The sequence below is a fragment of the Vigna umbellata genome, chromosome 1 (genome assembly GCF_029865625.1).
Source record: "Vigna umbellata cultivar VRB3 chromosome 1, Vumbellata_1.0, whole genome shotgun sequence".
NCBI classification, from domain to species: Eukaryota; Viridiplantae; Streptophyta; class Magnoliopsida; order Fabales; family Fabaceae; genus Vigna; species Vigna umbellata.
The window spans coordinates 53,940,459-53,953,994 of NC_142165.1; the positions used below are offsets into that span (position 1 = coordinate 53,940,459).

Consider the following 13,536-nt stretch of genomic DNA (forward strand, 5'->3'; position numbering starts at 1 on the left):
CAAATAAACAATAAATTAATAAGCTATTAATTAATTGATTAATAGATTGATCAAACCTTACCTTACCTTACTAATGCTAGGAACCATGGATCTAAGTGTAAAAAGCCTTTCATTGAGCTTCTTCCTCCTATTCCTCTCTAAAACAATGTTATTAGATGCGGTAGATGGAGCACCACCATCAGGGAACTGGAATCGTAGTACCTTGATAAAGCCTGATAAAATATAATATGTAAAAGCATGGAATTACTAAATTTAACCTAGTTACTTTACAAATAACAAATAATATTTAAGTAAAATAAAATAAAAATGAGTAAGAAAACTAACATGGAGTTCATCCTTTCTTTTCTTCTAACATGGTATCAGAAGAAAATTAATTCTTGATCACGTTCTTCCGCAACCAATTCTGTTACTGCCAAGATCTTCATCTTCTACCTTTCGTTCTTGGCTTTTCTACAATTTCTTCTCCTTCTATGGCTACTCCCTCTGGTACTCTCACATCGTTATGTTTTATGTTTTGCCTTTGCTTTCTAGGGTTTTCAATGAGAAATTTTGGGTGCTTTCATCACTCGTAACCCTGGATTGATTTTTGAGGAATCTGAAGGAGTTTTCGGAGATTCGGGTTCTGCCATTTTTGTCCAATTTGAGGTTGTAAAAATCAGTGGCTTCTACAGTTGTTCCTTCTTCTAATAATGCTTAGGTGCAATCACATTCCTCAACTTTGGTACTTTCTCAAGAGCAAATTCATGGTCTATTGGCACTTCTTCCTCAATCTAATCCCACAGCCACACATTCTATTGGTCTAGTGAATTCTCATAATGTTTCCACTTCTTCTCAGGATCAAGGTAATATTTATTCCCAATGGATTCTAGACACAGGTATTACTGATCATATATCCAGTTCTTTGTCTCATTTTATTTCTTATCATAGAATCTCACCAATTACAGTATCTCTACCCAATAAGAACTCTTCATTTGCTCATTTTCTGGCACAGTTTCTCTTGGCCCACACCTTACTTTACATAATATCTTGTTTGTTCCTAATTTTTCAGTCAATCTTATTTTGGTCACAAAGTTAACTAAATCTCTCTCTTGTAAAATTACCATTTCTGAATTTTCATGTGAAATACAGGACAAGTCAACCCTGCAGATGATTGGGAAAGCTGAAGAAAGAGATGACTTGTATGTCATGATAGTTCCTGCATTCGCACCCCTTGGTTCACCAACTACTATTACTCCTGACAATTCTATTGCTTGTTCTACAATAAGACCTAACTCTATAGATATTTGGCACTCTAGACTAGGGCATCATTCTTCTTCTTGTTTTATCAAACTACGTACCATGTATGCCACTTTACTGATACAAAATACACTCATTGTGATACTTGTCACTATTCTAAGCAAAGAAAATTGCCTTTTCAATTAAGTACTATTGTTTCAAAAGCTTCTTTTGATTTAATTCATGTTGATATTTGGGGGCCCTATTGTACTTCTTCTGTTGATGGTTTCAAATATTTTTTAACTATAGTGGATGATAGGTCTAGATTCACATGGATTAAATTGATGGCAAGTAAGTTAGATACAAGATCACAACTTATTGGCTTTATTTCTTATATCAAAACACAATTTGGCATTGATGTAAAAGCTATTAGATCAAATAATGGTAATGAGTTTGCAATGACAGATTTTTATAGACAAAAAGGGATACAACATCAATTATCTTGTGTTGAAACACCTCAACAAAATGGAGTTGTTGAGAGAAAACATCAACACATTCTCAATGTTGCTAGATCTTTAATGTTTCAATCCCATTTGCCCATAATTTTCTGGTCTTTTGCTGTTTGTTATGCTATGCAACTCATTAATCTTTTACCTTCCAAAGTTTTGGCATATTTTTCTCCATCTCAACTGTTACACAATGTTAAACCTGACATTATTTACTTACGAGTTTTTGGCTTACTTTGCTATGCTTCAACTCTTCAAGCTCATAGAACAAAATTTCAACCTCGTGCAAGAAAATGTGTTTTACTTGGTTTTAAAACCGGAGAGAAAGGCTACCTTTTGTTAGATTTCAACTCAAGGGAAATTTTTTTATCAAGGAATGTAGTATTTTATGAAAACATATTTCCTTTTCTTACTAGTGACAAGCACTCACCTATTGATACACAAAATTCCTTGGATTCTGTTACCAAAATCATTTCCTCTCCATCACCTCTTTTCTTAGAAGTTACTGATCAACCCTCTTTACCACCTACATCTCCTCCTTCTCAACCTGTTTCTATTGAACCTGCCACTGCTACTCCACAAAAGAAATCAACCAGGCCAAAACATAAACCATCTTATCTGTAGGACTATCATTGCAACATGTTATCTACTTCTTCCGCCACTCAGTCATCCACAGGTACCTTATATCCTATCTCTTCATTTCTCTCATATGATGCATTATCATCTCTTCATAAATCATATGTCCTTAATCTTTCCCAAGTTAGTGAACCTAAAACCTATAACCAAGTCATCAAACATGATTGTTGGAGAAATGCCATGGATCAAGAAATTGCAGCTTTAGAAAATACCAAAACTTGGGTTTTTACTGATCTACCTTATGGAAAGCAACCTATTGGATGTAAATGGGTATACAAAATAAAGAGGCATGTTGATGGAAGTATTGAACAATACAAGGCAAGGTTAGTAGCCAAAGGCTACACACAACAAGGTTTATATTACTTTGAGACTTTTTCACCTGTTGTCAAACTCACAACAATAAGATTGGTTCTGGCTTTAGCAGCTTCTAAACATTGGTATTTACATCAACTTTTTACATGGGGATCTAGATGAAGAAGTATACATGTCTCTTCCTCTTGGCTACAAAACAGAAAAACCAGGGCAAGTTTGCAAGTTGCTGAAGTCTTTATATGGACTCAAGCAGGCCTCTAGACAATGGAATCACAAGTTGACAGCTACTTTACTTTCTTTGGGTTACATACAATCAAAATCAGATTATTCACTTTTTGTCAAAAATGATTATGCTCATATCACCATCTTACTTGTTTATGTAGATGATATAGTCTTGGTAGGTGATGACATCCAGGAAATCCAAACTGTGAAGACTCTATTGAATGCAAAGTTCAAGATTAAAGACCTAGGTCAACTCAAGTATTTTTTAGGCTTAGAAATTGCAAGATCTCAACAGGGCATTAATTTGTCACAAAGGAAGTATGCTCTAAAGTTACTAGAAGATGCAGGATTGTTGGGATGTCAACCTGTTTCTACTCCCGTACAGCCAGGAACAAAATTTTCCAAGACAGAAGGGAAACTCTATTAAGATGTGCATGCCTATAGAAGACTTCTTGGCAGGTTATTATATCTAACCAACACGAGACCAGATTTATGTTTTCCTGTTAGTACTCTCAGTCGATTTCTTTCCAATCCTTTGGAAGAACACTGTGCAGCAGCAATAAGGATCCTGAGATATATCAAGAATAATCCAGGACAAGGGTTATTCTTTCCCTCCAACACAAAACATGCTCTCAAGGCTTTTAGTGATTCTAATTGGGCTGCTTGCCCTAACACTAGAAGGTCTGTGACTGGTTTTAATGTGTTCTATGGTGCACCTTAATCAGCTGGAAATCCAAGAAGTAGGTACTATATCTAGATCATCAACCGAAGCAGAATATAAAGCCTTAGCTTCCACAACATGTAAAATTCAATGGCTTCTATATTTGCTCCATGATTTGAAACAGCCTCTACCACAACCAGTTCCTCTGTTTTGTGACAATCAATCTGCTATAATTGCACAGAATCCAGCCATGCATGAAAGCATATTGAATTTGATTGTCATCTCATAAGGGATAAAGTTCAAGCTGGTGTAATTAAGCTCCTGCCCATTTCTACTTCAGCCCAACTTGCAGACATTCATACTAAAGCTTTGCATCCAGCACAATTTCAATCTTTGTCGTCCAAGCTGAGCATTAAGGATATATATGCTGCAGCTTGAGGGGGATATTGGATTTAATTTATTTTCCTTTCATATATGTGCATTTATGTTCATATATTTATATTCTGTTTTTATATTTATATTCCGTTTTTATATTGTTTTAAACAATTATATATATCAATTGTACTTTCTCCTTATTATGAAATAAGATACACAATTTTCATAGAAAAAAAACATTCTATTATTCTATTCCACCCTCTATCGGGCCATTATCGGACCATCCAATTTCTACTATCACGCACGAGATGTCTATACCTCGGCGTGAAGGGGGTGTGTTGGAAGTCCCGCAACGACTAGAGATAAGGCCAAATTATAATATATAAGTGAGATGCAAATCTCACCTTACAGGCCGGTTTTGTGGGGTTCAGTTAGGCTTAAAAACCCACTTTCTAATATGGAGTGTGAGGTAGAATACCTCTCATGGAGAATGCATAGGGTTTCAAAGCACCACTGGTTGATGAAGAAGGACATTGCATGGTGAGAAGGAGAATCGTAGTGAGGGTTTTGCGAAATGCGAAGAGCTTCGCAGAAGAGATTAGTGGTGAGATGTGGAGAACTTTACGAAGGAGCACGGCAGGATTTTACAACATTATTTTTTATTTAATATTCGTTTTTTTTAAACATCTAAAAGAATATTTTTCTTAAAAAAGTTGATTTACATATAATAACCTGTTTCTTATTTATTTAAATTAATTATACATGTATCACCCTTGTTAAATTTAAATGGTTTTCTTATTTTTAAAATTTTATTTGAATTGAAATATGATAATGTTGTGCAAAGAAATTGCATAAATTTGAGCTTCATCAAAGATTTGTGATTCGATAGATTGAGCATTTGTAATCAGTCTGATCAGAGGTTTATCCTGTCGAAAGAAAACGACTTCTTAGTTATAAAAAAAAAGATGTTCTTTTAATTAATAAACATTTAGAAAAAATAATCTAAGTTTAGAACATTAGGCAGCAAAAACTTTGATTGATGAAAAAAGAATTGACAGACAACAATAGCAGCTTCCTCGGGAGCCGCAATCCATGGAGTTCGGAGTCAATTTTTAGGTTCCCATGTACATATAAATATAAGCATTATTTTAACCTTATTCTTATTCACCCTAATCCAGTAACTTAATAGTTTATCTTCTATCCTCCATCTTTATCTGACCTTCCATCTGTTCATGGAAAATTCCCATCAACCATGCAACAGGTTCTTTCCACGACAAATTCCAATTCATGTTATAATTTTGTAGTTTTTTTGCAAAAACATTCATCAGAACAAATCATTAACTTAACTAAAGAGATGGCGTTATATATATATTGTTTGATTTTTCTGATGGCTACCATTTTTAATATATTTAAAAGGATGGATTGGGAGAAGCTTGGATACGATGTGATTCCAACCGATTACATGTACATGATGAAATCCAATAAAGATGGGATCTTTTCAAACGGAGCTCTGGCACCTTTTGGAAACGTTCAGATTGAACCACATTCTTCTGTGTTAAATTACGGACAGGTGAGAAATTGGTTTCTCAGTTATAGTATAAGTATAGATATATAATGCGTGTATGAAAAATAGGGATTGTTTGAGGGAATGAAAGCATACAGAAGAGCAGACGGTGGAGTGCAGTTATTCAGACCAGAACAAAATGCCCTACGCATGCAGAGGGGCGCAGAGAGGTTGCTAATGGCGGCACCTTCCGTTGAACAGTACATTGAAGCTGTCAAACAAGTTGTTGCCGCAAATAAGAGTTGGGTATGCACTGCCAAATTTCTACATCACATATTAGGGTTTTTCTTCCTTTTTATTCATGATCTTTTGCTGCAGGTTCCTCCTTACGGAAAAGGAGCCTTATATATTAGGCCTTTGCTATTTGGAAGTGGATCCGTTATGGGTATTGCACCTGCACCACAATGCACCTTCCTCATTTACACTAACCCAATTTGCAACGTTTACAAGGTCAGTCATCAGTTTTCAACTAAACTTCTACGTAGATTTTTATATAACATTTTCATTCATTTTTACTTTATATATATTTTTGTGCTGTCATATCCTCTCACAGGGACGAACTTCACCACTCAACTTGTTGATTGACGATAGAATTCCTCGTGCGTTTCCCGGTGGGACTGGAGGAGTGAAGAACATAGGCAACTATTCACCTGTAAGATCAAATATACTATATATAATATAAAACTTCGTTTAGCATTTTAACCAAATAATTGTGATATAAACGCAGGTTTTCGAAGTGACGAAAGAAGCAAAAGCCAAAGGATTTTCTGATGTTCTGTTCCTTGATGCAATGGAACGTAAATACGTGGAGGAGGTGTCTTCTTGCAACGCTTTCATGGTCAAGGTAATGTTTTCTTACTTTGCCAATTTCATAGTTTTCCTTTAACTTATACATATGCCTGTTAATCTACATCTCTAGGGTAATGTGATTACAACTGCACCTACTCTCGGAACCATTCTTCCTGGAATCACAAGGAACAGTATCATGGAACTTGCTCGTGATTTCGGTTTCCAGGTGATTCACTCCTAATCACGATGAAAACACATGCTTAAAGCATAATTTGTTGTATAAGGATAGATATTATATATTTTCGGGTGTTAATTTTGCCTAGGTGGAGGAACGCAAATTTTCGGTTGATGAACTGCTTGAAGCTGATGAGGTTTTCTGTACTGGAACTGCTGTTGGGATCTCTGAGGTTGGCAGTGTAACCTACAAGGATCAAAGGTAAATAGAATAAAAGGTCTTGTTCCGTTATTTAGCTTTGCAATATCACTGGTTCACTTCTGTTACTACCAACATAATAACACTGTCGAACAAAATATTGGGTTGTCAGGGTTGAATTCAAAACAGGAACAAATACTGTCACCCAGAAATTGTATGATTTCATTACGGGAATCCAAACAGGTGTTTTGGAGGATCAGAAAGGATGGGTGGTCAAGATTGACTGAAATATTAACCACTGATATCATATACTAATGTACTACATGAAATATATATATATATATATATATATATATATATATATATATATATATATATATATATATATATACATATCATACATGTATTGACTATATATTTAATAAAGATATTGGTTGGATTGGGGTGAAATCATTGTGCAGTATTTGAGATTTATTTATTGGAGCAAATTCGGAACAAAATATCCAGTGAAAGATTTTTGAAGAAAAATGACGATGACATATTTATTACTGGAAAAGGAAGTTTATATGGCGGGGAAAACCGCCATAATGATGATTAAAAATATCTTTAACCATTAAAATTCCTTCTAACACTTAGTAACAATATAAAATAGATATGAAAAATAAGATTTTGATACCCATTGTTTTATGTATGACTTTGGGTAACTTATTATAATAATTTAATAGAATGAATATTTAAACAAATAAAATAATTTTTAAATTATAATATCATTACTCGACAGAGATAATAACGATATGAATGAATAGTGTCGACCTTTCATTGTTTGGAAACTTCAAATTATTTATTGTTTATTTATTTTAATAAACACACTAACTTACAATTTTACAGATATATTAATTTTCTAAATCTATGAACTATTTTTTACATTAATTTTCAAAACTTATAATTATAAACTTAAAATTATCTATTATTTATTTATTTTAATAAACAGACAAACAAACATACATAGATACAAATTTAAAACTAATTTAAGCAAAATAGAACATTTGTTTTCAACTTGTAACGATAAAAAAGAGACTTGGAGGAGGGAGAAATATTAAACTTTGTCTATTTAAAAGGATGAAAAAAAATTATTTATTTAAAATTTATAATTTAATATATTAATATATTTAAACAAAGATTACTATTAACTCATCAAATATTTTAAAAATACTCTAAAACATTATTTTTATGACAATAATTTTCAACGCAATATTAGTATAAGAAAGTTTGGCATAGTCAATCAATAAAAAAGTATTTTTCGTTTTGTGTGTGATAATTATATGGTTCTTTATTTTCTGGTTTCATAAAATACATAGTCAATCTAGAAGTCTTTTGCTCACGGTTGCTTCTTGGTATGAGGGGTCTTACTTTCTCTATATATCAGTCTCTGTATCTCAATCCTAGAAGAAATAATGGCTACAGTGTCTTCAAAAAAATCACGAGAATAGGTTGAAAAGAACATTTCTTACATTATTTCTAGTTCTTTAAGTGTTTCTTGATATCTTAAATTTAAGATATTTCAATAACATTTTCTACAGAGGGAATTTTAGATTCAACTTAATATTAATGTAGAATAGACTTAACAAAGTCAAATTTATACTCCTCTATGTATACTATACAATTTATTCATATTTTCGATTTATATCACAAAACATATTTCTTACTTCTAAATTAACTAAATAATTAAATAATATCACCTGTGAATAACGACGAGTGCATAAAACAGAAAAAGTCAAACCAAGATAAAAGTGAGAGTCGTGTTTTAAACTATTCCATGTGAGACATGTTTGTAGAAAGGAATAATTACTAACAGTGTGATACGAACTCATACTGCGTCTATATGAACGTCAATACAATAAATAAATAATGTTTTACTTTCCTTTATATATATATATATATGGTCACTTGTCCTCATAATTCAAAAGATTCCTAGGAAAAATTGTCAAGATCAATCAGTTATGGAGGTTGTAACTGATATATTTGAAAATGCATATTTCTTTTGTTTCTTAAAACTTTTATTCTGTACTAAAAAAATTAAAAATATATAAATTTTTAATATGATTATATAAATTTCTAATATGTTTATATAAATTTTAATAAAACAAAATCTTATCTAATGCCTTTAAACTACTAGTTTATTAGCAAAATGTTTGTTAAAATTTTGTATTTTATAGGGAAAACCTTTTTTGTATAAACAGACGACTTCATGGGAATCACTATAATTAATGACGACACTTTGTCAACTATCTATAATTTGTAAACTCAAAAACCTATAAATAGTAGTCCTCAGTTTGTTTCTAAATATTCTCTCCAATAAAGGAGAGAGACATATTCCGCCAAACAACCTCTTGGACATTAGTTAAAGGTAGCAAATTTACATGGACAGCTATTACCTTCCCTCTTATACAAATTAATGCTCACATTTAAGATTTTCTCAATATATGTAAATATAAAATTAAATATTAATATAATTATTAAATAATATAAAGCATTAATTAAATACATACATATTCTCTAAGCATCAATCAAATATACAAAGCATTAAATAAATATTGTTGGTTAGATCAAAGTGATGATGAATACTTTTAAAATAATTAAAAAAAAATAGTTCGTAAAATTTAAAAGAAAATGGAAAATGGTCATTTTATAGTGAGTGTTGCATGTTATCCTCAATTCTTTTGCAAATTAATACAATTTTATAATAATTTTAAAAAATAAATTATTTGGATTAGTTAATCATCTTGTGTCCCTATAAACTATGTAATGTATGTTTTTGGATTAGGTATACGTTATTTGTGCATTGATTTTGATATTATCTCTTTTAATGATAAGTATTTTGGCAACAACGTTTGTTTTATTTGTATGGGTAAATATATTTTTGTACGTTAGAATATATAAATTTTACTTTAAAATAACATATAATATAATATATTAAATTAAAGTTAAATTAGCCAATATGAAAAGCATATGTGCTTAAAGTCCAATCCGTGAGAAGCGTGTGCTTGTTATTTTGCCCTTTGGTGGTTGCAGATTTTGATTATAAAAGGCATGCACCAGTATGCTTCCCTTCGCATCTATCACTGTTTCATTCTCCATTTTTTTCATCTAAAGCTTTTCTTTCTCTTCTCCTTTTTCAATCCCACGTCTCTACAAAGTTCGTACCAGCTTTTACGAGGTACTCATGTTTCTCATTCCATTACCTCACTTTCTAATGAATGTTCAAAGTGAATACCGATTCACAATCACATCTTTCCATTCCATTTTTACCTTCGCCAATTTCTCTGTTTTTTTCAAATCTATCACTGGGTAGCGCATCCTTTTCTTTACCAGGATGGAAAGAAGAAAGAAAATTTGAGAAAAACCAAGGAATGTGAATCATGTTGCTATTGTAATTTCTAAGATCACATTCATACACATTCTAGATCATTAACATTATGTCAATCTGGGACTCAAGACCTAAAGTATAATCATCGTGTTATTCTATCTCTGGACAAAAATATGATAATTTTGAATTTTAATTCTTATTTATAACTGTAGTTCCCTTTTTTTTTTGTGAATTTTAACTTTTATGTTTAAAAGTCTTTAATTTTGATCAGATATTTAGTTTTACATGTGATCTTTGAAACATATAACTTTCTAAGTGCGAGAGTGTGTATGTGTATGTAATAAATTTTATCATATATTATAATGATGGTTACTGTAATATATTCTGACATGACATCAGCTGGATTGGTTTTATACAGGTTTTTGTGTGGAGCCTTGCATCAGCTGACACTACTTGAAAGGAGAAACCTGTGATCGCAGCCATGTCTCCCCCCTCAGGGAACATCAATAACGGTTCTGAAAGGTATTGAACGATTAATTGCCTAATTTTTAATGAGTAAGACAATGATATACGAACTTGGTTCAATCATGTTTTTATGGTACAATACTTTAATATTGGTGATTTTGAATGTGAGGTTTGGTCACCCTGCTTTTGTATCAGTGCTGCTGAGGTTAATTGGGATGAACTTGGATTTAATTTAGTTACCACAGATTACATGTATGTCATGAAATGTGCAAAAGGAGATAAGTTTTCAGAAGGATCACTGCTTCCTTATGGTAACATTGAGATCAGCCCTTCTTCTGGGATATTAAATTATGGACAGGTTCTTATGCCACACAGCAGTGCTTAATGATTTATTAGATTTTATCAATAATAAGCATTGTGCAAAGAACTTGAAGCTAAGCCTCACAAATATGCAAACTTTGTGAATCTTCAGGGAATCTTTGAGGGGCTTAAGGCACACAGAACTGAAGATGGGCGTATACTTTTATTTCGACCAGATGAGAATGGTCTACGCATGAAGAGAGGGGCAGATAGAATGTGTATGCCATCCCCATCTGTTGACCAGTTTGTCAATGCTGTAAAGCAGACAGTTCTTGCCAACAAACGATGGGTATTCATTATTTTCTTCATCCTATTAATCTCTATGTTCTATGAAGCTGTTGAAAAACAAATTAAGCTTCAAATTGAAACAGGTGCCTCCTGTAGGAAAAGGGTCACTATATCTTAGGCCCTTGCTCATTGGAACAGGACCACTGTTAGGTTTGGCACCAGCTCCTGAGTATACTTTCCTTATTTACTGTTCTCCAGTTGGCAGTTACCACAAGGTCACCTTTGGATTTCCACATGTTTTACAATACAAGGAGAAAATTCTACTTACAACTTGTTGAAATTTCATATTCGAGAATATTTTCTTCTTGATTAATTAATGCAGGGTGCACTGAACTTAAAAGTGGAGGATAAACTATATCGAGCAATATCTGGGAGTGGTGGAACTGGAGGGATCAAAAGTGTCACCAATTATGCCCCTGTAAGCATGCACTACCGATACATCTATAAAACATGAAAAATGATACTTTTTCACACATAAATTTTTTATACTTATTTGACACTGTCTTTTCTTACCTATCTGTTCTGAATGGTTGATAATTTTACTTATCCCGAAATGAGAAGAAATCAAGTTAGAGGAAAAAGAACGTTAATCAAAACTTTGTTCCTGAATTTTATCGTTCTGTAAACTTTATTTAACAAGTTCCCTGATTTATATGTCTTGATGAAAGTAATACAAATACAACAAAAAGCACGGTTATACTTAGACTGCTAAGTCAAATAATAGATCATACTAAAAGTTACCTCAGATTATAATTATGCTCTTGATAAAGTATATTATCCATATATGTTTTTGTGCCATAGGTTTATACTGCAATAACTGATGCAAAGGCCAATGGATTCTCCGATGTGTTGTTCTTGGACTCAGCAACAGGAAAATATATAGAGGAGGCATCATCATGCAACGTATTTGTTGTGAAGGTCTGAACATTATCTATTTGGGCATGCTATTAACAATTTATATATCCAAACAATGCGATAGTCTGAACAAAATTTGTTTAATTTAATCATATGAAGGGCAACACTGTCTCCACTCCTTCATTAGATGGAACCATCCTGCCTGGTATCACACGAAAATCCATCATTGAACTTGCCATTGATTTGGGTTATCAGGTATTAATTCATTTTCGTTCAATTATTCGAACGTATATTGATTAATCTTAATGGTTTCATTTTCTGCAAATTAACTTGCTTCTAGAAAATATACCTATTATGTTGGAGAATCTACCTTACCTATATTTCTACAAAGAAAAATGTTCTCAATATTGTATGCTTAGTTACTTACAGAGGGGGGCTTTGAATTATGTTCAGGTAATGGAACGTGCCGTATCAGTGGAGGAAATGCTAGTTGCAGACGAAATGTTCTGCACAGGAACTGCAGTGGTTGTTAACTCTGTTGCATCTATCAGCTATAAGGAAACAACGTAAAAATTTCACTTCAATTATTCTATTTCTTTTGTTTCCAATATATTACGTCAATTCAGATAATATGTACTCATTTTTTACACTTTTATATAGGATAAAATTATTTATTTTGTAATGATTATTTTCAAACTTAATCTTATTCATTAATATGATGATTTTTCAGTAGATGTCAACTATAAAAGTATAAAACTCAATTTTTTATACTAATAAGTATCATAATTCAACTATTTATTTAAAATATATTCTCTCTTATGTCTTTACCATTGACCAAATGCAGGAGGGATTACAAAACAGGGCCAGAAACATTGTCTGCAAAATTACGCAAAACACTGGTTGGAATTCAAACAGGGTGTCTTGAAGATACAAAGTCATGGACAGTCACAATCTCTTAAATGAAGATAACTTCTGTTTCATCCTAACAAGTTATTATTTGAAAGTCATTTTTTTAGTTTATTAATGTAATAAAGGTTTCTAGTTCTCTTATTGTAATAAAGGTTTGAAGTTCATCAACTGTGAAATTCTATTGTGCATTTTTTTCTCTCACATTTATTTGTTCCTTATTAGTTGTTATTAATAAATGAATACATTTTAGTTGTTTATGTTTCAACTGAAGGAATGGTGAATGGGTTAAAATGAAATGGAATGGACTGAAATGTAATATAATAAAACATTATCATTGTTTATAAATATCATATAATAAAATGAAGCATAAAGAATCCATCTCTATTCTTTTAAACTTGAGTAAAAGAAAGCAAATTTAAAAACTGGAGTAAAAGAAATCAAATAGAGGTAAAATTCACTGGTTCATATTATATTTCATTTTTATTTTACCAATTCAAATAACAAAAGTGAACCGAGCAAAAGCAAAAAAGAAACTAAAAAATTAAAGTGAAGTGACAAGGAATGCAATAAAACAATAGAACTTTGTTTCGATAGTGAAATAACATCGTTAGGGTTAATCATTTCTTATTCAAGATGTTG

General features: G+C 32.0%; 2 protein-coding genes across 2 annotated transcripts; both read left to right on the forward strand.

Moving 5' to 3' along the window:
- The first annotated feature begins 5,112 nt into the window (after positions 1 to 5,112).
- On the forward strand, positions 5,113 to 6,957 carry LOC124830357 (branched-chain amino acid aminotransferase 1, mitochondrial-like). The gene is made up of 9 exons (XM_047304040.2): positions 5,113 to 5,188; positions 5,344 to 5,497; positions 5,561 to 5,737; positions 5,810 to 5,941; positions 6,045 to 6,143; positions 6,219 to 6,335; positions 6,411 to 6,506; positions 6,604 to 6,716; positions 6,826 to 6,957. Exons 1-9 carry the CDS (start codon positions 5,160 to 5,162, stop codon positions 6,938 to 6,940), a joined length of 1,032 nt encoding a protein of 343 aa, XP_047159996.2. The 5' UTR covers positions 5,113 to 5,159; the 3' UTR covers positions 6,941 to 6,957.
- A 2,785-nt stretch (positions 6,958 to 9,742) lies between these two features.
- On the forward strand, positions 9,743 to 13,073 carry LOC124830353 (branched-chain-amino-acid aminotransferase 2, chloroplastic-like). Its single transcript, XM_047304032.2, has 10 exons — positions 9,743 to 9,870; positions 10,439 to 10,542; positions 10,681 to 10,843; positions 10,958 to 11,134; positions 11,217 to 11,348; positions 11,456 to 11,551; positions 11,935 to 12,051; positions 12,148 to 12,243; positions 12,442 to 12,554; positions 12,833 to 13,073. The coding sequence occupies exons 2-10, from the start codon at positions 10,502 to 10,504 to the stop codon at positions 12,945 to 12,947; spliced, it is 1,050 nt and encodes a 349-aa protein (XP_047159988.1). The 5' UTR covers positions 9,743 to 9,870; positions 10,439 to 10,501; the 3' UTR covers positions 12,948 to 13,073.
- Positions 13,074 to 13,536: the final 463 nt, after the last annotated feature.